At 37.1% G+C, this 24,919-nt stretch overlaps 1 protein-coding gene across 1 annotated transcript in view; it reads left to right on the top strand.

Annotated features, from left to right (window-relative positions):
• LOC145672952 (lipase member H-like) overlaps positions 1-24,919 on the top strand; it is a 69,333-nt gene that overhangs the window by 41,369 nt on the left and 3,045 nt on the right. The window contains exons 4-8 of the mRNA XM_081742203.1: positions 856-1,096; positions 5,967-6,200; positions 8,294-8,539; positions 16,193-16,307; positions 21,742-21,927. Coding sequence (XP_081598329.1) covers positions 856-1,096; positions 5,967-6,200; positions 8,294-8,539; positions 16,193-16,307; positions 21,742-21,927 — 1,022 coding nt within the window. The remainder of the gene's footprint in view (positions 1-855; positions 1,097-5,966; positions 6,201-8,293; positions 8,540-16,192; positions 16,308-21,741; positions 21,928-24,919) is intronic.

The raw sequence follows: 24,919 nt of genomic DNA, 5'->3' as shown, positions 1-24,919 counted from the left end.
TATTCAAGGATTTTGTTATACACAATAATTACTCAAGGATTTCGTTATTCACAACGATTACTCAAGGAATTCGCTATATACAAATATTCAAGGATTTCCCTATACACAACAATTGATTTAAGGATTTCGCTTTACACAACAATAACAAAATTTCTTTTTTCTTTAAAGTTTATCATGTCAAAATGTTTGAAGTAAGGAACTTGTAGTTAACGTTTCAGACTTCCTGCCACTCCAATTTTAATGTTCTTCAAAAAATGTAATATATAATGAAATTTTAATTTATTCGTAAAATGTAAATAATTTTGTTTCACGAAATCTAATATATACATCTTCAGGTCAGTTACTGCTAACACTACTACTCCTACTATTATGATTATGATTATTATTATTATTATTATTATTGGTAGTAGTAGTAGTAGTAGTAGTAGTAGTAGTAAAACAATTTTGACGTCGAACTTATTTCTAATAGTTTTACAAACAAAAAATTCGTTGGAACTAGAAATCACTGCAGTCACCTATTTTATATCCTTCTTTCCTATCAAATGACCGACTTTCTTTGATTCTTTAATTTGTTCAGAATGTTTTCTTCAAAATACTATAATTAAATGTTTTTCTTTTAGTGTTATAAACAGGAAAAGAAAGTGAGAACTTCCTGCTGTCTCTCTACTAAAATTGGAATATTCGTTTGTTTGTTTTTTTTTTTTTTTTTTTTTTTTTTTTAATCCAACATTTCCAAGCAAAAACTCCGTGGGAAAAATTTCATCTCCCTTCCCCCCCAAGAAAATAATATTTTCCTTTTATATTTTCGAATTCTTGCATTTGAACCCGAAAAATTATTTTCCATTTCTTTTACAGGGTGACTACAACGTTATTATTGTAAATTGGGAAAAGGCTGTGGCAACCCAAAGCTACCTACGAGCTATAACCAATGCAGAAGTTGTGGCTAATCAAATAATGATGCTAGTTATGGAGATGATTGATCTTGGAGCATCGCCCAAAGAAGTGCATTTAGTTGGATGCAGTCTTGGAGCACAACTAGCTGGATTTGCTGCTGAAGCTCTTTTGGCCAAAAATGTTAAAATTGGACATATAACAGGTATACTATTTTTAATACAACGTTACATATATATACAGGGCCGGATCCAGGATTGTCTGAGGGAGGGTGCACCAATTACTACCAAAATAACCAATCACATTGAAACTATTCAAAGTGACATGTGACAATATTCTTTACCCCTGACAACGCTAATGCATAGAACGGAGGTAAGTACTTTAAAGAGGGTAGTAAGTGTTATGCAGGAAAAAAATGTTCTTCTCTCCTCCTGGTTTAACTGTTTTTTCCCCTACTTGACAAATATTGTATTGTTTTCCTTGGTGAATCCCAACCTTCTGAAAATTGACTTAAGCCATTGCTTTTGCAAAGTTCTGTTTTCTTTTGATTGATTGATTGAGTTGATTTTTTGAGTTTAACGTCCCGTTCAGCAGCGAGGCTATACGAGACGTGGACCTACTGATTAACGTGGAATCCGAACCACATGAGCTCCCGCCGGGAATCGAACCTGGGCCTCCCTGTTTTCTTTTGAGCCCCAAATCGAAACCTGATGGCAGAAAATTTCGGAAAGTGTTTGTATTTTCACTGCTAGCTTCTCATTTTAGAGAGTGTACATTTACAGCGAAGGGAGGGTGCACGTGCACGTTTGCACCATCCTAAATCCGGCCCTGCATATAAGCCTATATATTACTAGAAATGTACCTCTAATTATCAGACTGATTTGTTCAAAGAAGTGATTCTATTCAGGAAAATCGAATTTTGCCATACAAATCATTAATTCATTTCGCACCACAAACAGCTAATGTAAATGCAAAATCAATTCATTTGATATTTTACATAGAAGAAAATTAATTTTCTTTACGATTAACAATGACAAATGATTTATTCGTCATTTGGCCTAATTCCCATTTCGCCTAACACTTTATCAGCTGTCAATCGCAGATAAAAATTTCATCCGCCATTTTAGGTGAAATGCCAATTCCTATTACGCCTAACGATCTTATCAGGAAGAAAATACTCCTCTATGTGGAAGATCTGAAAGTGTTTCCACACTTATACATAAATAAATGACAGAAAAAAATTCCTATACCAGTTTCGACTTGGTGCATACAAACTTTTAACCGGTGATTTGTATTGGTTCATTTTATCAAACCACCTGACAAAGCCAAGCAAGACATTGGTGTAACTATATTTGCAGAAAATTCGAGCTGAGAGCATTAGTAAGGAGTTAATTTTATTTATTTATAGGTTTTTTAATTAAAATATTTATAGAGGTTGAAAATCGCGCAATTTGAACTTTGGCCTATCAGAAACTTTTGAATCATGAGCGTGAATAAAAAGAAACAAAATTACTACTCACAGAAGGCCTATCTGGGTAGACATTTTTTCAGATATAAGTCACAAGCAGGGAGTTCGACATTTTGTCCTCACGAATACCAGAAACCTACGAAAGTTTTTTTTTTTTTTTTTTTTTTAACAAACCATGAAAAATCACGAATTGGAGATCGGTGCTGCATTATTTGTGGACAAATTGCAATGCTAATGAGCAGAGGACGAATGTCTGATTTTTCGTAGTGATGGGTGATGGTGGTGCATACATTGATAATGTGTTCCTTCGAATCGTCTATATCGCTTAAGAAAGTTATTCTTTTGTGGTATGGCACTTTTAACTTTAGCATAAAAGTCACGCTGCACTGATGCATTACACTAGATCTTCTCGAATCAGAGTACACAGAATGTCCCCTCCTGATAATTCATCACACTGAAAATTAAGACCTCCCCTAGCACCAGAACGGGGCCCCAGTGGTGGAGCGCTCAACTCTGGTTCCTGGTTCGATCCCAGCCTGTGCGAAATTGACTTCGTGGTGGACAAACATCATGTGTGTGTGTGTGTGTGTGGAGGGGTTCTCAGGGTTTTCCCGTTCCCTTTCACTTTCCTCATTGCACTTGCCTACATCTGACCATTACCATCTCACTTAGTCTTGGTGCATAATCGTGTGACGTTACACTCAAAATAAATAAATAAAACACCACATCGACCGTACACTCTCGATATAGTATTGTAAAATTGGGTAGCTGAATTCTTTCTAAAGCCACATTACATCTGTGTAGCTGACTAAGCACTGTATTGTTCAATTCCAAAATGTAATGAATTTTCAACAACTGCGAGAGTGACACAAAAGAAAATTACAAGACCTCTGGCGTGGGTTATATTCCTCATTATCTTAAAATTTTCCGCCAGGCTACTGCTTTGTCGCACATCCGTTGCATACCACAGATTTTTGTCTCTAAAGAGCACCCCATCTGCAGAAATTTAGCATAAGTTGTTAAGGTGCACGCTGGTATTGTCATGTTACGGAAACATGCATGGGTTTTATGTGCTGGTTCGATAACGGCATGAATGACGTGCAAGATTAGCAACAAACGGATCGGATGGTCTTGGAATCACGTATCATCACTACTTGTGATGGAGCACGGAAGCACCTGCGTTCCATAGTGCATTGAAGGAGCACCTAGGTGATGGGGTATTCACAAATGGAACTAAAATACAACTAACCGTTATTGTGGCTTCAAGAATTTGACGCAGATTTCTTGTATGTTGACACTGATACGTTGGTGTATCGTTAAAACAAAGCGATGAACAAGCATGATTCTATGTTGGAAAGGTGTACCAGCATCCTGGTGCTGTGTAAAAGTATTTGGTCTAGGAATTAATTCGTGCGGGTGGACAAGAGATGGCGCAACGAACGGAGCGTTCCACAGTTCCGTGTATCCACACATGTGTTGCAAACCCCTGTCATCGCGTATCGTTCGTAGTATAGGGCAGTGGATTAAAGCGTCAACAACACCAGTTTGTAGTTAAGTGAACATGGCGCAATTTGTGCCTGATAAAGTGTTTTTGCGGGGTGTCCTGCTGCATTACTTTAACATGCAGAATAGTGCGACTGAAAGTCATCGTATTTTGGTGGAAGTGTATGGTGACCATGCTTTAGCTGAGCGAACGTGTCAGAAGTGGTTTGCACGGTTTAGAAGTGGTGATTTCGGCTTGGCAGACCAAGAGCGAGCTGGACAGCCAAAAAAATTTCAAGACGAAGAATTGACAGCATTGCTCGAGCAGGATTCGTGTCAAACGCAGGAACAACTTGCAGCAGCATTAGGCGTTGATCAAACAACAGTCTCCAAACGCTTGAAAGCCATGGGAATGATTCAAAAGATGTCACATTGGGTTCCACATGAATTGAAAGACAGAGACGTTGAAAGACGAGAAACCATTTGCGAATTGCTGCTTCAACGACAGAGCAGAAAGGGGTTTCTGCATCGAATTATTACGAGTGATGAGAAGTGGATGCATTACGAGAACCCTAAACGAAAAAAGGCCTGGGTGAAACCAGGTGAACCAGGTCCATCACAACCAAAACGAGATATTCACTGTGCAAAGGTTATGCTGTGCATATGGTGGGATATGAAAGGTGTGATGTACTATGAGCTGCTGCAACCGGGTGAAACTATGAATGGAGAACGTTATCGACGACAATTAATGCGTTTGAAGCAAGCTCTGGCCAGAACACGACCAGAATGGGAGAACAGACATGATAAACTTATTGTTCAACATGATAACGCTCGCCCACATGTCGCAAAACCGATCAAAACCTATTTAGAAAATGTCGGATGGGAAGTTTTACCCCACCCGCCGTATTCACCAGACGTTGCTCCTTCGGACTACTACTTGTTCGATTGCATGAACAACAATTTGATTGGACAGCGGTTTACTTCTTCAGAAGATATCGAAACATGGGTCTCTGACTGGATCGCTTCCAAGGATGAGGACTTCTTTCGCCACGGAATCCGTACATTGCCTGACAGATGGGCGAAAGTGGTGGCTAGCGATGGACAATATTTTTCTTAAGGTATTTATGTATTTTGTGTTTGTACTACAGCTTCAATGTGTGCGTACCAACCGCACGAATTAATTCCTAGACCAAATATATCTGTGTAAGAAATAAGTTGAATCACCCTCGTACATTGCATAGCCCTCCTCGATTTCTTTTCTTTTGCTATTTGTTCTTTTTATTGTAAGCAATAAAACGGTACTTATACGAGGAAGGATCAAAAAATAAGGTTACAAGGCCGATATTATTGGAGTTTCGTCTGTTATAGAGGATTTCAGTACTGGGTGGTAATTGTAATGCATGGAGTTGGCAACTGTGCAGAGTTTCAGCAACCAGCCATCAAAAGCGCTGGTTGTACGTAAACACAAATGACGACTCGTTTGGAGAACTTTTGTCATGAAGTCCGCTCAGTTATTCGATTTCTGTGTACGAAACATGTAACCACGGCTGAAATTCACCGGCAGCTGATAGTGGTTTACGGAGAGAATGTAATGTCTCGTCATCATGTTATAGAATCGTGTCGAAACTTTGTGGCTGGTAGAGAAAACGTCACCGACGAGCAATACAGTGGCCGACTCAGCACGGCATTAAAAAATTTGAGTACAGCTCGCGTGAAGGAGATGATTCAAGACAACAGGAGGATCATGTTACGACATCTGTTGGCAGAATTGGGATCGGCACCTGTTCCCGCACTTGAAGTAACACCTAGGAAGCCGTCGCTTTGCTTCAGACGAAGAAGTGAAACACTGCTTGACAACGTGACTGAACATGCAAGGATAGGACTTTTACCAGCAGGAAATCTTCAAATTCATCCTACGATACGACAAGTGCCTTAACCGATATAAAAACTATGTTGAAAAGTAACCTAATGTATGTAATAATTGTTGGCTGTATTGGTTGTATGAAATAATATATACTCGTTTCACTGCACGCTTGGTAACCTTACTTTCCGATCACTCCTCGTAACTGTATCTGGAATTTTATTCAATATGTAAATTAATAAATCGAAATTTTATTTTCTTTAGGCGTAGATCCTGGTGGACCTTTGTTCCAAAACAACAACCGTCTTCCTACTCGAGGAATCGATAAAACTGATGCTGATTTTGTGGAGATCATTCATTCAGATGCTGGGTTTGTGGCTAACGGAAGACTTGGAGTTCGACAACCTATTGGACACGTGGATTACTTCCCCAATGGTGGTAAAGCGCAACCTGGGTGTAATGATCCACAAACACTAGCAGGAACGCTTCAAGCTCTTAGTAAGTTCTATGCTCAGAATTTTTTTTGTAAAGCAACACTTTATCAAGTTTCTAGCACAACTTTTGTATAGATTAAGTATTTAAACTAATAACAAAACAATTTTCAATGGTAACTTTCGTAAAATATCTACATTTTTTATTAAACTGGGTGTGCATTTTTCATATTTCTTGCCTTAAAATCGTAAACAATAAGGGGATGAGCTTCCTGAATCTTTAAAAAGTATAGATTTCAGTATAAATTTTAAAAAAATGCCCTGATTTTTAGTAAATGTATTTATTATTACACTTTTGGCCATATGCACCAACGGAATTCAATTGTTGAACGACCTTTACCGTTAAAATTCAACTATTGAAAGACGTTTACCGTTAAAGTTCAAGTCTTGAATGACGTTTACCGTTAAAATTCAATTGTTGAATGACGTTTACCGTTAAGCTTCGATCAAGTGGTGGGTGAACTAGATTTAACTTTTATCGCCCGATTTTCGGGATTTAACTTCGTTGATCTTGGTTAGTCTACAATATTGCACTCAGATTTTCAATGGTGCAACACAATTCCTTGAACTATGTTCAAGTTGAAAAGTTCAATTTTGAACTCGTTTACATAAATGCTCATTTTCCTTTCTTTGGTGCATGCGGCCGTATAAGACTTAAGACTCCTTGTGCGATTGAAATTAATCGGAAACAAAGTATGCAAATCCTTTCATCAACAGTCTATTGGTTTGTGTTAAGTGAGAGATGAGGATAAGCTTATATGAATAAGGAGCTTGAATTTTAAATGTGCCTTTCCAAATGTAAAATAATATAATTTGACAATCTATCTATGTATAATTATGTCACTATTCATCCCAGTGAAGGAGAAGTCTCTAATTTTTATAATTTAACCTTACTATAATTTTAATTTTTACATTATCCTTCTGCATTTATCATAATAGCAACCAGGATTAGGATCTTGGATTATGACTTGAATGCTATATTTCTTGATTACTGCATTATTTGTAGAAGGGTTGATTTCTCTTTTTTAAAAAAGAAAGAAAGAAAGAAAGAAAAGCAAAAAAGAAAAACCTGTAGAAGTCAATTCAAGAATTGTGTTTAAAATGACACTTTGTGATATTACGTAACTACGAGCTAAAAACGAAACGCTTATTATTATTATTATTATTATTATTATTATTATTATTATTATTATTATTATTATTATTATTATTATTATTATTATTATTATTATTAATCTCTCGTTCAGTGGCGGATCTAGCCCGGGGCTGGGAGGCCTAAGCCCCCCCCCCCAGCTTTTTAAGCTACAAGAATAAGTTAAGCTATCATTTATATATATTTTTTGGAAGTCTGTACTAAACTCATGATATACCTATCATAGCTTGGGTTATGGTTCGCCCTCCCAGTTTTTACCTTCTAGATCCGCCACTGGTGTCGTTTGCATTTTTCTTGTGACACTAGACAACTTTCTCAAAAAGGATACAAACATCTTGAAAACAGACTATCTGGTCACCCTATGTTATGGTATCTTCTCTAGGGGTATCTAATTACAAAAGCAAAACAGAAAATTAAGAGGCTAATTTCCCGTGAATTTATCTTACAGTTCTTATCATTTGGATCATTGGGCTACGAAAGTCGTACAATCAGAGACAAAAGTTCCTTCCATGGTTAAATTTATTTTGGGAATAACGGTGGTATGTCTGGAACGTTAGAACGATGGTATGGCTGAAACATAAAGAAAATTACATTCTTTTTAATTTATAGACAACTGTACTCAAATTGACCTTCCATTCTGAAGTTCATTACGAAACTAATTTCATCAAACAGAAAGAACTATTGTCGCTGATTGTACAATTTAAGAACATGTTATTTGGTAAACAGAATTGTATATGTAAGCGAAAAGCGTGTAATACTTAAGATAAGATCACCTTGCATTTGGACGAAAGATGATGGATCCTGGAAGGATTTTAAAAATTGAATATCCGATTATTATTATTATTATTATTATTTTTTTACAAAAGTTTTAATTTTCAACATTACATTTATTCCACAATTTACCAATCTTATTATTTTCTAATCTATGTGTTTTTATTATTTTCCAGACCATAACCAAAGCAGAATTTGTAGCCATACAAGAGCATGGGATATTTACATAGAATCTCTAAATTCCGAATGCCAATTCCTTGGCTTTCCTTGTCCTGGATTACGAGATTTTGATAGAGATTTTGTGCATGGTGAATGCTTCAACTGTTACCAAGACGCTTGCGGAATCATAGGTCAAGACCCAAAAGAAAGTCGTGGACGTGGACCTCTATACCTCGTCACAAGAGAACAGAGTCCATTCTGTGGTAAGCATTACTGGAAGTATTCATAATTTAACCAAAGGTTTAGTTAAATTAATTCATGGTTTAATTGCATTAGGTGGGCAGATCATGTAGCCGGAATGGAAGAAAGTAGGAAAGCTTTCAAAGTTTTAACTAGAAATTCCATCGGAAAACGACCATTAGGAAGACCTTGGCGCGAGGACAATAGTATGATGAATCTCGCAAAAGTAGGAATACAAAGTAGAAACTAGATCCAGTTGGCTAAGGACAGAAATCAATGACCAGCTTTTGTGAAAGCGGCATCGAACCTCCGGGTTCCATAGGGCATACAGTTAGTTGGTTCAAGATAGAAATAACCATACGGAAATTCTGATAATATAACCAGTATTTAGTGTCGAAGACTGCTTAATGTTATTCAAGTGGAAAAGGATAGGCATGTCATAAGCATTTTTAGTAGAAATCTGTAATCGTTAGCACCTTATCTTTATTTTCTCCAATACTTCAAGAATGAACTGGCCTATTTGATTCCAGATTGGTGACCGGAAACTATAAGAAAGAAATACTCTCCTTCCTTGCTGAAATATTTAATCGCAGAGATTCGATGATTTCAATTGTCAATCCTATGCTTGACAATTTTCGATTTTTTGCTTGCACTTCTTCAACAGTGCAATGCTAAGGACTACTACAAAGTACGAGTATTTGTTACTACTTTCAACCTATAATCGATTGTCCTCAACATTTATTTACTATTATTGACAGGAAAGTAGGCCAAATTGAGTAATCCTCATGCATTAAACTTTTTCGCTAATCTCTTCGTTGTCACGTAATTATCCCTTTTCCTTTCTTTTACAGTTTTGGTCTTCTTCCCCTATTTTACCATTTCGTTAGCTAATCTTCTTTACAGCAGAACTCCTCTTATCCGCCCTACATAGACATTATAATTATTATCAATGATACTTACTACAATACTACAACTTGTTATTATTATTATTATTATTAGATCTATTATTATTATTATTATTATTATTATTATTATTATTATTATTATTATTATAGCAATACCGTGTATAAGCATGAAAGTTAGGCGGTTTGTGCAGTAAAAACTAGTTGACTGCTGACCTCGATAGTCGTGAAGTCTAGGAGTCGAGAAGTCGTTCACCAGGTACTGGGTTTGAGTTCCGGAGGAGCAAGTATCCGGCTCGAGCCAAAATTGTTGAACGTTAGAGGGCGCCGGCCAAACATGTTCAAAACTGTTTGGCCCGGGTTTAGGATTGTAACGCAAGGGCGGCTCGGTTCACAGCTCATTCACTATAGAGCTGAGCCAACAGCTCACCCAACCGAGCCGGCTCGAGACAAAACAACCGAGCTGATGGCTCATCTCAACCGAGCCGACTCGAGCTGTTCGCCCAGTTGAACCGGGCTTCTGCTTGGGCTCAAAAGTCCGGCCGTACAGGTCTCAACCTTGGTGATAAGAACTACAGTATATATTTATATTGGTGCTCACGACATTTGAGGCTATCTCGTTATAAAAATCCCATTGCCATCTTGTTAATCGAGGCGAGATGCGAGCAGTGTCCCATCTCGTGAGCAACACTAAAACTATTCCACATTCCTGCTCACATTTCTCAAAGCTTTCGCTTTCCAGTCTAATCAGGCAATGATTTCAAAACGAGTTAAAACGAGCGAGCCATTTATAAAACTCGACTCGACTCGAAACTAAACCTTAAAACAGTGGGTCGGCTCGGAACTCTTCTCGAGAATATTACCTTTGACTCGACTCGAATTCGCTTCGAGTTTCGAGTCGAGTCTATTTTAGTGCTTATTCTTCGTTTGTGTTTACTGTAGAGAATAATACAATCATTTCTGAGTTAAGAGATTGTTTATTTTAGTGTAAATCAGTAATTATCTGTATTTTATGATAATCTGACCTTTTCTGCGTTCCGAACATACACTCAGTCCCAAAGGTGACGGATTAGAGGGGTTCCACTGTATTTGCTGTTCTCTCATTTTGAACTCTATCAATGGTTTCACACCAATTTTTCATAAAGTCCACTTTCATGCTTCGTACAATAAATATTATTTCACACAAAACATTGCATGAAACCTTCTCGCAAATCTTTAGTTTTTAAAAAACCTATAAAATATTTATTTATTCTTCCTAAAGGCTTTCCTCGTCACTCTCATATTTATTTTAATTTCCCCTCACATCAGGGGCGGATCCAGGACCGACTTCTGGAGGGGGGTTGTCATAATGCAACTTTTAAGGGCTCCAAACTCTGGGATGGATTTTATTTATATATATAAAGTAAAAAAGTTTCCTCTTCTGGGGGGAGCGATCGCCCCGATCGCCCCCCCCCCTGGATTCGCCCCCTGCCTCACATAGACAGACGTAAATGGCGTAGTCGAGTTTAATGCCGTGGTCCTATTAATCGATCTCTCTTTGAGGTGAGATATGGTGGAGAATGGCTTGTTCTGTAAGGGGTTGTTCTTGCATGCTGGTCTGTGCAACTGGCCAATGAATCGGATTCAAGTCTCGGTCGGAGATCCGATCCCACGTTAATAGTAAGACCCGTTCTTTATGACCTTGATGTTGTCATATAAGGACCAGGGCCAGTTCTAGGTAATTTGTCGCTCCGTGGAATGGAATTGCATCATTTTCTGCCCTCCCCACTTTCTCCAGAAAGAACAAATCTGAAAAGCCACGATTTTAAGTATGCTCCCCTATCATGAATAACGAAGGTGAGGAAAAACGCACTTGCACTCAGAAAGACCTAAACACTGCAAATACAATATTTTCTGCTTTTTTTCTTTAAATAATAATATATTATGCTAGTGAAAGATAAAGCAAACATATCTACGGAGGAAAGATGGTCATATAGAATAGAATTCAATATCGAGCTTCAATCTCAATATATCAGTTTGTAATTCCAGTGCTCTTTTACCTTTATTTCTTGACTTTGCTTTTACATCTGTTGAAAATTAAAAAAAAAAAAAAAAAAAAAAAAAAAACTTGTTTCCACCTTCAATGATAAGGAACTTATTTGTGACAAAGACAAGACTAGTTTTCATATAAAATCTGTGATAACTAACTAAATGGAACAGATGTTCGCTACTGTTCGAGAATTGTGTTCTTGTGTTTTACAAGAATGAAGCAATTCATGCTGGGATTTGTTTCATCATTTGCTCTAGCAGTGTTCATGTGAGCTTAAACTTATGCGACCCAAAACATGATTTATGAATGTAGTATTCAAATAGAAGGTCAGCTTAGTAAGTTTAACTATCATCGTCATGAAGTCTGTTTCAAATAAGAAATATGTATTTTAAATAATGTAGTTGTGGCAGATTTTGTCGCCCAGTGCAAACGCACGTGTTTCATATATGGTAGAGCCGGCCCTGAGATGGACGCAAAACATAAAAAGTTGATTCAAGAAAAAAGTTGTACATGTTCAAATAATGTGTACACTTTGTGTATTATCCCTAGGTGATCAAGTGAAGCTAGTACGTTACGTGTTTATACAATGTGTTCACTATGTGTATTATATTCCGAGCATTATTGCTAAATGCGCTCATACAATGTATTTGCTTTCTATGTAATTTCGTGTGTGAAATCCACAGTTCGCCAACTGAAAGCAGAAGCGTACGCAAGGAGGGAAGTTACTGGGTTTTAACCTTTTTCTATAATACATTATGGCAAAATATAAATTAATTGATATCAAGATAAGAATTTAAAAAATGTTCCTGTACTGGAGAGATATGAACTTGGATGATTCAACACTCCTTAACGAAATTCTGCGTATGCCCCAAACAAAGTAATTCCTTATGTGTTCGAATAATATGTTTTCTTTGTACATTATCAGGGGTGTAGCCAGCAGGTTTCTGTAGGAGGGGCCGTTGTTTTTGAAGGGGGGCCAGCTACAATCTACAAAAAAAAAGTGTTGCAGCTAGTGTTTTTGAAGCCTAAAAAGAACTGAAAAATTTTGGTTTCCTTCCGGAAAACTAAAAACAGTTTTTAGCTTATTATTATTATTATTATTATTATTATTATTATTATTATTATTATTATTATTATTATTATTATTATTATTATTATTATTATTATTATTATTATTATCTTAAATTATATCACAGGTAGTTTTTATTATGTTTAACCAAGAACTACAGCCCCCGGACCAAACGTTATAGCTTTGTGCATAACTATTTCAATACACAGAACCGATCTATAAAAGTAACCAAAAAAGTTCTATCGCTTTCTCACCCACCACCTTTGGGCCGCGGTGGCTCAGTGGAAGAGCGTTCACCTCTGGTATTTGGGGACCCGGGTTCGATCCCAGCCCCCACCAAGTGAACTTTGTCGTGGACAAACACCGTGTGCGTGGGTTTTCTCGGGGTTCTCCCGTTTCCTCCCACTTTCTTCATTCCACCATTTCATTCTTTATCATCATCACCGTCTCCTTTAGCCTAACCGGCATAACCGTGGGACGTAAAACTCAAAGATTTCATTTCATTTTCACCCACCACCTCCAAACATTCATATGTCACCTAAGTCGTACCTGGAAGATCAAGAATAGATCGACAACCTTCTGCAAACGTTCTGGAAGGCCATGGATTCCGTCGCGATAGAGGTTGGTGGGCCGTGAAGCGAAGAAGGTATCAAGTGCATTTTGCACCTGTCCTAGGGATTTGAGCTGGCATCCTTTAAGGTGATTGTCCAAGGGAGGAAACAGATGATAATCGGACGGTGCCATTTCCAGGGAGTATGGCGAATGCAATAGTGTCTCCTATCCAAGGCGTAAAATAGTGTCCCGGGTCATCCTAGCCACGTGGGGCATAGCGTTGTTTTGTAACATAAGGACCCCTTTGGGATGCAGAAGTTTTTCTTGAACACGACTCAACTGCTGACAGTACACAGATGCATTGATTCTATGACCAACTGGTTGCAGTTCCCGATGCACGATGCCGCGAGCAGTTCATCATCACACAGGAGGACTTTCTTCTGGTGCAGTGCTGGTTTCGGCTGTCTTGGAACCGTTCATGGGATGCTAACCAATTATAATGGTGCTAGACGGCGCTGTGGAACTTCGTACAGGACCCACTTTCCATCACATGCCGACACCCTATTCAGAAATGGCTCCTTCCTCAGTCGAGACAGCAAAGAAACACAGGTGTCTGCTTGCGTTGCCTTTGATCCGGAGTGAAGTTATGTGGGACCCATCGACCCAACTTCTAGTGTTTCCTCAGTTGATGAAGGTGCTGCCGAATGGTTTCGCCACTCACACTGAATTGTTCCTATGCCGTAAACGTTTATGGACCACAAATGGGCAATTAGCAACATTTCGCCAAACATTGGCGGCGCCGCAGTGACGATCCCCAGTGACCCCTCTTCCGTTTTGAAAATTATACCATCAGCAGCAGAGACGCGACAAAACGCTAATGAACCACAAAATTACTCCCCCAAAATATGTTAAATCGGCTATATGTGTGATTTCTTTACATTAAGGTGAATCAAAAAACACTAAAAAAGTATCAAAAAAATTACGACCCGAACCACCAACCTTATGATTACTAGGCGAGTGTTCTTCCTACTTCGCTACGAAGGCGATGAAGGAAATGTCGCTTATAAAGGAATAAATCGTTAAGATCTTTTTAATTTGGTCAATCAGAGTGCTCCTTTAACCGTGTATATTCGACGATAACTGTTTGGGATTGTATAAAATGTGTTCGCCATGTAATTATGAAACAATATGACGCGTGTCTATTTACTTTATTTCATAGTTCTCGCATACTCACTTTCCAAAGATCGACGACAGTTGTCATCTAAATTCATACAATTATCGCACTTATCTCAAAATGTTTCACTTCATGATGTTGAGGCAGAGGTTATTTTTGACTCTCGGAGCTTACATTAGGAACAATTCGTCAGGAAAAATAATATATAATAATAGCCGCATGTAGATGGCTGGCGATAGTTCGTGTTGGTGCCTTCGCGGTTCTCCGCGAAGAATCTATGGAGCGCGGACCAAAACGAAGTTCTCCCTGCTACGCGGTGGTAACTTCAACACCCCGACTAGAGATATATGTTTGGACTCGACGAAACCCTACCGCCAGTGGGACACTAGCGGCAATTCTTGGACGCGTCGCTATAGCGACGATCGACATTCACCGCAAGTGGGCCACTATATGTTGGCGACGTTTACGGCATGAGGGTAGTGCAGTTCCTCACATGTCTGGCAACTGTTCGGCTCAATTGCTGTCTGAAGATCTACATTTTGTACATGTCTTGGTCTTCCGGCACGTGCCGTGTCTTCTAGTGTCTCGTCACCGTCCTTAAACTTGTTAACCACCGCTGCACTGTCCGCTCAGTCACGACACCCTCACCAAAGACCTGGCATATCTTCCGCCATTCTGCTGCGGCGTTTGACCCCAGTTTGAACTCGTACAGCATACACGCCTTATTACGCTGTGTGGTGGTTCCATGTTTAGTCTGTCCTTACGCAAGTTCACGATGTAATTGAACTGCCACAACCAGGTAGTATGTTGGATATATAAACATCAAGAACTGACTTTCGCCTCATCTCCATTCATATTCAACTCACGGTGTGAGGACCAATTATCGCAGACCTCCACAAAAATCGACAGAACTTTCTTGGTTACTTTTATACATAAAACTGATTTTTTTTTTAAATTGCACTTGATGTATTCAAGATTTTCTGACACATAATTTATTATTCGTGACTAAAAGGACATAATTATTTTATTAACAGCTTTATCTCACTTCCTGTTTTACACGAAATCCAAACTGAAAAACTGAATAAAAATGGTTTTTCACCAAATTTTCCATCTGATAAAAAAAAAAAAAAAGTTTTCTTTCAAAACTAATTACAGCATATAAATAATATAATGTACTTACAATTTAGTTTTGTACCATTGTTATATGGTAGTATTTATAGTACCTTGTCAAAACGTTTGTCTTCAAACTGTCAAATACAAATCGCCGTAAATTGTGTAATCTGCTGTCACAAAAAGTATACCATACTATTTTCGGATCGCTATAAGGAAGAAATACCATACCACGTTGTGATCGGTATGGTAAAATACTGTTTTCCCATATTATTTTACCGTAAATTATTAATTATATGTAAACTTTGTTATTTTTAAATGACTGAAGCAAGGTAATTTCACGATGATGTTTTAACATCTGGTCATTAGGGGGTTGCAGGAAATCATTTGGGGGGGCTGGCCCCGAAGGCCCCCCCCATGGCTACAGCCCTGTACATTATATACGGTACTGAAAGTAAAGCTGTTTGATCAACTGACAGCAATTTTCTATATGTTCCAATAATGCTTTTATTTTGTGCATTATAAATATCACAAAATGATGGCAATGCTTAATTTATTTAAATAATTTATTTACTAAGTTTATTGTATTCACAAGTTATCAGTTGTAATGTTCTACGTGTTCAATTAATGTATTTATACTGTGAATCATATCAACAGGTAATGAACTGAGAGCAACGCTCACTGTAATGCAATTATGTATTTACTTTACGTACGATACTCATAGCTCATGAACTGATAGTAATACTTTATGTGTTCCAGTAATATATTTGCTTTGTGTATCAAATCAAAGTAAATATTCTACGTGTTCAATTAATATATTTACATTGACTGTATCCACAGGAGATCAAATAAGAGCAATGCTGCATATTTCTCATAAAACGTTAACCACCAGAGGAAAACTGCAACTTGTGCTCAATGCTAAGGGCCGAAGTACAACTTTTGATTTAAATACTGAGTAAGTAATATCTAATCTTGTTTAATGTACATTTAACTTACGAACTTTAGTTTCTTTACGTTTTGTATTGTTTTATTTTCAAGTCAGAAGCTGTCTTCAGGAAGATAAAGTTGAACAAAAATTGGTGATCGATTATTGAGTACAAAACACACTTTTCAATACTATTTTCTAGAAATTAATTGAGCACATACCGTACTTGTATTCTGACAAATATTTGACATTAGTAAACTCGTATACTGCGTACGACAAACTTTTTTTATTCTACTTGAATACATCAATAATAAACATATTGGCACGTTTATACTCTAATAAACCTTGTAGTTATCTTTTAGCGCAATGGTTTCACACATGCAGACTCAAGCAACAAGTTAGAAAGAAAATCACAGATTTAGTGAGAAGAAAGGAACATAGAGGAGAGAGTCATATTTGATAGAATCGTCTTATCAACCTCTCACATATACGCACATAAATTACGATATTTCGTCGTCTACAGGCCGTACTGATTGTGAGTCACTCCGGGTTAGATATATCTGGGTCAGACTGGGTCATGGATCTGTCAAGGTGAATAAGTGTGATGGATCATGTGTCTGACTGTCTCTGGCTAGATATGAACTTCATGACCCGCTCCACCACTAAAGTAGAGTAAACCCGTGATTCACGAAACTCTCTTTTTGCGACATAATCCAACATACTCAGAAGTGCTTTTGCACATTTGTTATAAACATTTCTTGTCAGTAGTGTTCAAAAGTTTTACTTTCTGCTCTTTTTGTTCCCTTTTCTTTGTTATTTTTTGTATTATTTTAGATCTCAGCGTAGCTAATTAAGGACAATTAAGATTAATTAAGGATAATGACATTTTCATTCTATAATTTTCGTCACAGAAAAACAATACCATGCAAAAAAATATGTAGCGATGTTAAAAATGGTATCATGTTTCTGCGGTTAAAACGAGTTAATTAATTTCAATGCAAAATGTTATTTCGGTTCGCCAACGGCGCTACGGAACGGATTAAGTTCGTGATCCTAGAGTTCACTGAGCAGTCAGGGGCGTACCCTCGGGAGATCCATCAGATCCGGACCTCCTCAAAACATCCTAATTCAACATACATTTGTGCACTTTCTCAATAAAATTATACTTTATTAAAAGAAAGAAACGACTGATGTAGAATGATAATTTGATCTTACACTTCATCTGTACTATTTCTCTTTAAAAAATAATTTAGTTTTATCATTTTTTTTCTGAGAATATAGCGGTAATTACTTTACAATTACTTATTGTCTTTACGGATGCAGAATAATACCCGTTCAATACTACGAGAGAAGTTCCGAAAGTAAGTTTCGTCACTTTTCTAAACGAGAAGATTCACAAGAGGTGAAAGAAACAATCGCCATAAGAAACCACATTTGTTGCTGGTTCAACGACGGATAAAAGATCAGCGGAGGTGGGATAACCATGAGCAGAGCGCCGAAGAGGAGAGTAGCAGCAGACCGGCGTGCCCAAAGTTATTCGAGCACAAATCACGATGGCAGACAGGCTTGACCAGCAATGGAAAGGCGTGCTGTTATCTCAAGGATGTTATAAAATACAGGATCTTCCCTACAACAAAATCTTGAAGTCATACGTCACAGTTTCGCCACCCCTACTCTACCCACTCCGCCCAATAATATCGCAATGTTTTGAGCCAACAATCACGGCGGAAACGAAAGTAACCAATCAGATGGCGGAAACGATAGTAGCCAATCAGACGTGCCGATGTTCGGTTGTTTTTTGGCTTAACTGATTTAATAGGATGAAGATACATATGAGGAGATCCTCTATTTTATAACTTTCTTGTATTATCCGATATGAATGGGCACGTGGGACTAGTGTATCTGTCATTCACGAAGGCCCATAGATCGTGTGTGGTCACGAGTTAATGCCTTGTCGAATTGATAGCTGGTGTTGAATGTTCAGTAAAGGAAGTAAAGTGTGGAAGATGAAGGTCGAAGTGGGTGTCCCTCCACATCCATGAATGAAAACAACATTGCTAGAGTACAGGACTCTCGGGACGACACTTTCAAAACAATGCTGAGAAGAAGTAGGATGTGCGACTATTCCGTGCATCGCAAGACACCGAGTTTTACCTGAGTGGTTTCTTCAAACTGATTGCACATTATTACGAATGTCTCAATATCGGTAGCGACTATGTCGAAAACTAGTGCAATGTGTATAGTTCATGATGCCATGGTGTATTTTGTGTTTGGCAATAAGTTTCCGTGTGAAAAAATTACGAAACTTACTTTCGGAACATCCCTTGTACATAGACATAGTAGCTTGTGGTATTGAACCCCCCCCCCCTTCGAGAGCTTGAACACCTCCCAATAAAATTTCTGAGTGTGCGCCTGTGCGTAGTGATACCTTGCATTACGTTCTTAATCCGTTTCAGAACCCTCTTCGAATTCCAAGATATTTTTCCTTTAAAATAAAGAAACTAGATTAGTTCGTTCCGCGATTCTACAAATTCGAATTTTTAAAATGATTTTTTAAAACAGTAAATACTCTCAATTTTATTGTAAAATATTAGCACATAAGAACTCTTCTAAAGGGCGTAAAGAAGATGACATGAAGCTTGCTTTTATGAATAAAATATCTATACTGGTGGTTGAAGGGACCAGTTTTCCATGTATGGGATTATGAGACATGAATTATTAGATATCCACCGTTACCCATGAAGATGCTAATAAACGGGATATGGATATATATAGTCACCAGTTTGGGTCATCGACTTCTGAGTTCTGAAGTTTTAGTTAACTTCTCTGTTCTTCATAGAAAATTTCTTCAATTTCCAATAATAATTTCTTCAGAATAAAATGGGATATCTATCGATTCTTGAATATTATAAAAAAATGTATTATTTCTTACAAATACCTACACTTAATAAAATATCATATATTTGTTAACTATAATGAGATCAGATATGAAAATGTAAAAATTTACCTGGGAATCTACATATTGATATGCAAAATGTAAAAAAATATACAAGAGAATTTAGATATTGATAAGAAAACATAGTGTCAAAATGTGTGTCACAAAATCGCAATGCATGTAACAAATCCCTCTTTGAGGGATGTATCCAGGCCCGGATTTCCCAATAGGCTCAGTAGGCCCGGGCCTATGGGCGCAAGCTCCCAGGGGCGCACGGCCGAGAGAAAAAATAATATCTAGAAATAAAAATAAATAGCCATAACAACATAATTTTTGAATTGATTTTAAAAATCAGGCTACTAAAGCATTCTGATTTTGAAGTTCATTGGAACAAATAATTGTTGGTAAAGTTAAACTATTTTTCAACATTATGCATCAACTTCGTTACAACATTGATCTCAAGCACGGGAGAACTGGCTGTAGGGATGTCGTTGAGCGGCAATCTCGTAATCGAACGGAAAAAATGTTATTTTTTATACTAGTACAATTTACTATTTGTACATACAAAATATCTAGTTTTACTTTAAAACACAGTTTTTGTGTCACGTTATCAAAATACTTCATGTAAGCTGTGTTTCTGAGATTAAAACTATTTTATAATGTATTACAGAGTTTCTTTTATTTATTTGCCTAAATGTCTAAATTGAACAAAACCAAAGTTATTCACCAATCTTTTGTTAATACATTAACGGTATTTTGTTAAGCCCAGAACCAAGTAAACTCCTCAAAAAACTTGCAATGATAAAATTGCATCGTGGAGTGGTGTTTAACCAATTAACATATAGGCCTGATATATTTTTTTTAATAAAGATTTTTAGAAAAGTAATTTTAACGAGACTAGGGGGCGGAAAAAATTATTGGGCCTAGGGGCGCCAAAATAGTAAATCTGGCCCTGGATGTATCAACATTCTAGAAAGATTATTACAGTAATATATTACTCACACATTTTAAGGTTACAGTGATAAGATGTTAAATTAACTACTTATGTAAAGATCTTTTAAAATGATAGAATGTAAATATATACTAGAAATTAGAAGTTTTCCTTTAATTTCTTAACTTAAAAAGTATTTAAGATTCATACATTATATTATTTATATTCTTATCCAAGGTAATATATATGTACTACAACTTCTTTTCTTCTCTAGCTTGAACTCTTTCCCATTTCTCCTTATTTCATCGGGGGCCGCGGGGGCTCAGTGGTAGAGCGTACATCTTTGGTGCTTGGGGCCCCGGGTTCAAACCCTGCTCCCGCCAAGTGAACTTTGTGGTGGACAAACACCGTGTGCGTGAGTTTTCTCGGGGTTCTCATGTTTCCTCCCACTTTCTTCATTCTACCATTTCATTCATTTCTCCTTTAGCCTAAACGGCATAAGCGTGGGACGTAAAACTCAAACATTTCATTTCATCTTATTCCTCTTCCTATTATTGTCTTGTATGTCTTCAAGACGGTCATATCTGTCTGAGTCTGTCAAAGTGTAGTTATTCTTGCTTATCGCTTTCCATGCTCCTCCATAAAATAATATGAGTGTCTTTGATACTCCTGTTAGAGCATCTGATTTAGAGGACTAAGGCAAGGTCTCCTACGTTATATTCGATCTGTTTGTGGTGCTTATCCGAATATGCTTTTCTTGAAAGTGCCTTTTTCTTCAAATTCTGTTGAGCTATGTCAATGTAATAGCTCATTGGCTTCTTATTCTCTACATCTGGGATTTTAAACAGTTTTGAAATATCACTAGATTCTGATATTTCCAGATGGATCTCATAGGGTGTAAATTCTGAGCTTAGATGTTTCGATGAATTTAAACATCGTACAACTTTGTCCAAGAGTTTTTGCTAATTGCAATGATTCCTATACGTGCATTTTTTCAAGATACACACTGTTGGTTTGACAGCAGTTTCTACCACTTCTCCCTGTAGAAAATACATACTACTCATTATATGTTTCACTCCTAAATTTTGTATATGGTTCTTACACTACTTAGAGCTGAACTATGAACCTCTATCAGTCGGAATTAATTCTAAATTACAATAGAGCATAGTTTCAAACAATCTGTTAACTTCTAGGTAGTGACACGTGTGTAGAGCGTTTACATTCGTATCTAAGCTTTACTGCTTTTTTAAAAAATATATCTAAAATACAAAGATTTATTGGTAAACATAACTACCTTTTACTATGAGGCCTGCAAAAATCAATTCAGATAAACTTTCTGGATCTATTTGTTACTACAAAGTGCATTCCTCTTGCATAAAACGGTATCACACGGGTGGATTTCCTTTCTGTCAAATTTGACACGAACCACAATACTTGCATATTGTGTGTCTTATCTTTAGCCATACATAATTTTCACTAAAATGTGAAAGTAATTTACTGGTTGATAAATTGCCACATTGATCATGATGGTAATTCAGAAGTGGGTTTGCTATCATTCAGTTTTGCTATATTAATGACTCTTGTGAATATTTTCACAGATTTGGAGATATTGTCGATGGAGGAGATGTGATCTCGGCCATGGCAGCAGTTGAGTTTGGATTTCTGGCAGACACGAACAGTGTTGCAGCACATATAGTATTCACCCCGCATCGAAGCGCAGTTCGAAGAGGACTCAGCAATATATTCTTCGATAAATTAGTTGTTATGGATTATAAAGGAAACAGGTAAATATTAGCTATATTTCAGTTTACCAAAAAAAAGTTAAAACTAACATACCATTGCTTTTGAAAAATTGGTTTAAATAGTTTGTTAATGTTCTATGAATATGGGCTGTAAGCAGGCGGATCATAAAAGGGAGTAAATAATATTTTCTTCTACACTAATATATATATATATATATATATACTATTGTGTGTGTGTGTTTGATCAGATTTTTGCAATAAAAGAGTCGCCCAGAGCTACCAAAGTTTTTGCAAAGAAAGGAGTCACCTAGAGTTACGAAATTTTTCACATAGGAAAGAGTTACTTAGAACTCCAAAATTTTCACATAGAAAGGAGTCACCTACATATATATATAATTTCTCACAAAGAAAGGAGTCACCTAGTGCTACAAAACGTTTTACATAGAATAAAGTCACCTAGAGCTACAACATTTTTCACATAGAAAAGTATTCGCCTAGAGCTACAAAATGGTTCATATAGAAAGAAATCACCCCTAGAGCTACATAAGTTTTTACGAATAAAAGAGTCACCTAGAGCTACATAAGTTTTTACGAATAAAAGAGTCACCTAGAGCTACAACATTTTTGACGTAGAAAGGAGTCACCTAGAACTACATAATTTTTTACATAGAAAGGAGTCGCCTAGAGCCACTAAATTTTGTACACAGACAGGTCTTTGCCAGATTTAATGGGGTACGGAGCAGTTCTTTTCGATTCTCAACTCATGACGGGGTGAGCGGGTCACACATTCTGGACATTCAAAAAATATAATCTTAGAATATAGTTAAATAAAACCTAAATTACTCTATTGTCTTGCAGGTTACATACTATTGAGTCTTGCGAATAATGAGCACACTGAGAAAAAAACTTTGTAACCTGTAGTACGTAAAAAAAACTAGGTTATATACGTAAATCCCGTAGTGTTTGGACTTTACATACCTATGTACAGTGGCGTATTTACGATTTTGTTTCGGGAGGGGCTTTGCTAGCTTTTGGGGGGGGAAGGCGCTTTGCCTGAAAATGTGAAAATTCTGCAAGATATTTCATATACTTTACTATAGTAAGTAAGATTTCGAGGGGGGCTTAAGCCCGGAAGCCACCCCGTAAATACGCCACTGCCTATGTAACATCCAGCAGCAAACGTATAACTGATAATGTATGTTTTATACGTACTTTCCGTATAAGTGTTCCGAATAAACATACTTTTCGTACGAAAGAAAGAACTGTATACAGGGTGTTACAGAAATGTGTCAGAATATTTTGGAAACAGATACGTACCTCACATCAAAATAAGAAAAAAAAAAATGTTCATATGGGCCTGTGCTCAAAAGTGGATAGTTTCGGAGTTATAGGTTGCAGAAAACGTGAAGTAACTGGACCTTAAAAGTTCATAGCTCTACTACTATGGGATCTATCGTAGTTGGGTCAAGACATCACTGAGGAACTTGTATGTAAATTATCCAAATAACTGTGCTTTAGAATGCTCCAGTACTTTCACACCAATTTTAGAGAGGTAGATGGAAAGTGATCAAGTGCTTCCAAACAGTCTATCTAAAATTGATTTATCAAGTAGCGGAGGTTATGACAGATAGATATTTGGATAGTTCACTTACAGGGTTTTTAGTCATCTTTTGAAGAGACTGTGATCCGTCCTATAGCAGTGGAACTATGAACTTTTAAAGTTCATTTTTTAACGTTTTGGGCATCCTACAGCCACCAAACTATGCACTTCCGACCACAGGCCAATATGGACTTTTTCCTCATTTTGATGGAAGGAATGTATTTCCAAAATGGTGGTATGAATAAGGGGGAGGAAACGGGAGAACCCCAAGAAAACCGCTCGCGAATGGTGTTTGTCCACCACAAAGTTCACTTGATGTGAGCTGTTATCGAACCAGGAACGTCCGGCACCAGAGTTGAACGCTCTGCCACTGAGTTACCGCGACCTCTGGTATTTTTATAAGTAGCTATGCCAATATATATAGAGAAAAGTGGCATATAATAAGGTACCTAAGGTTTGATGGCTTCTGGAAGGTAAACTTCTGCTATTTATAGTAGTGTACGCAAAATTTTATATGGGAACATGGTGGCACAGTGTTAGACTACTTACCTCAGATTGTGGTGTCCAGGGTTCAATCCCCTTCCAAGTACGTTTGTGGTGGACAATATCGTGCCTGTGAGTTTTCTCTAGGCACTCCCGTTTCCTCCCAAATGGTATTTCACTACTTTTCCTTAATGGTCCATCTCCCTTAGCCTAACGGGTGTAAACGGGGGACTTTAAACTGAAGAATATGATCCATTTTCATTTCAAAATTGTACATCGGTCAAGCAATGAATGATGTTATGTTCTTACAAGTTGCAGAACTCAATAACTTATTTCTTAATAATGTTATACGTTTTAAAAAAGTCAAGTTACTCGATATGTGTCTTCTTTACAACAATAACTATATGTATCTTCTATAAGTAATTATAGTTTATGTAGGTTCTTGAAACATTAATTAAGAAAAGAATAATATTACGATTCTTTTTCTACAAAGAATAAGATCACATGTTTAAGAAAATAAAAAACAAATTCACCCGAATGAAATTCGGTACGATTTAAAAATTAATACAATATATTTAACGATGTGATTACTTGCCTTGTTTCATAGACTATCAACAATACTAGTTGGTAATGCATAACCCAGATAGAGCAAAGAGAAGAAATACATGTATTATGCATTGTTTTAACTCCTTGCGTACCAGTGACATTCATGTGCATGTCATGAAAATTTATACCTTATTAAGATGACGTATTAATCCTGGAGATGATGAAGTTTGTTAGTGGATGCAAAGCATGAGTTAGTTCTATTATTTCTCCTTAGGTGACAGCACCTTACTGACAGAAAAGAAAAAACTGTTTTTCACTAGATTGCAGGCCTAAGGGAGCATTCAATTACAACACACGAGAGATATGATGCCACAAACATAGTCATTTTCATATATATATATATAT

The sequence above is a fragment of the Thermobia domestica genome, chromosome 16 (genome assembly GCF_964235325.1).
Source record: "Thermobia domestica chromosome 16, izTheDome1.hap1.1, whole genome shotgun sequence".
In the NCBI taxonomy this organism is placed as follows: Eukaryota; Metazoa; Arthropoda; class Insecta; order Zygentoma; family Lepismatidae; genus Thermobia; species Thermobia domestica.
Note: the sequence above shows the minus strand (reverse complement) of the source record. Positions and strands in the feature narration are given on the sequence as shown.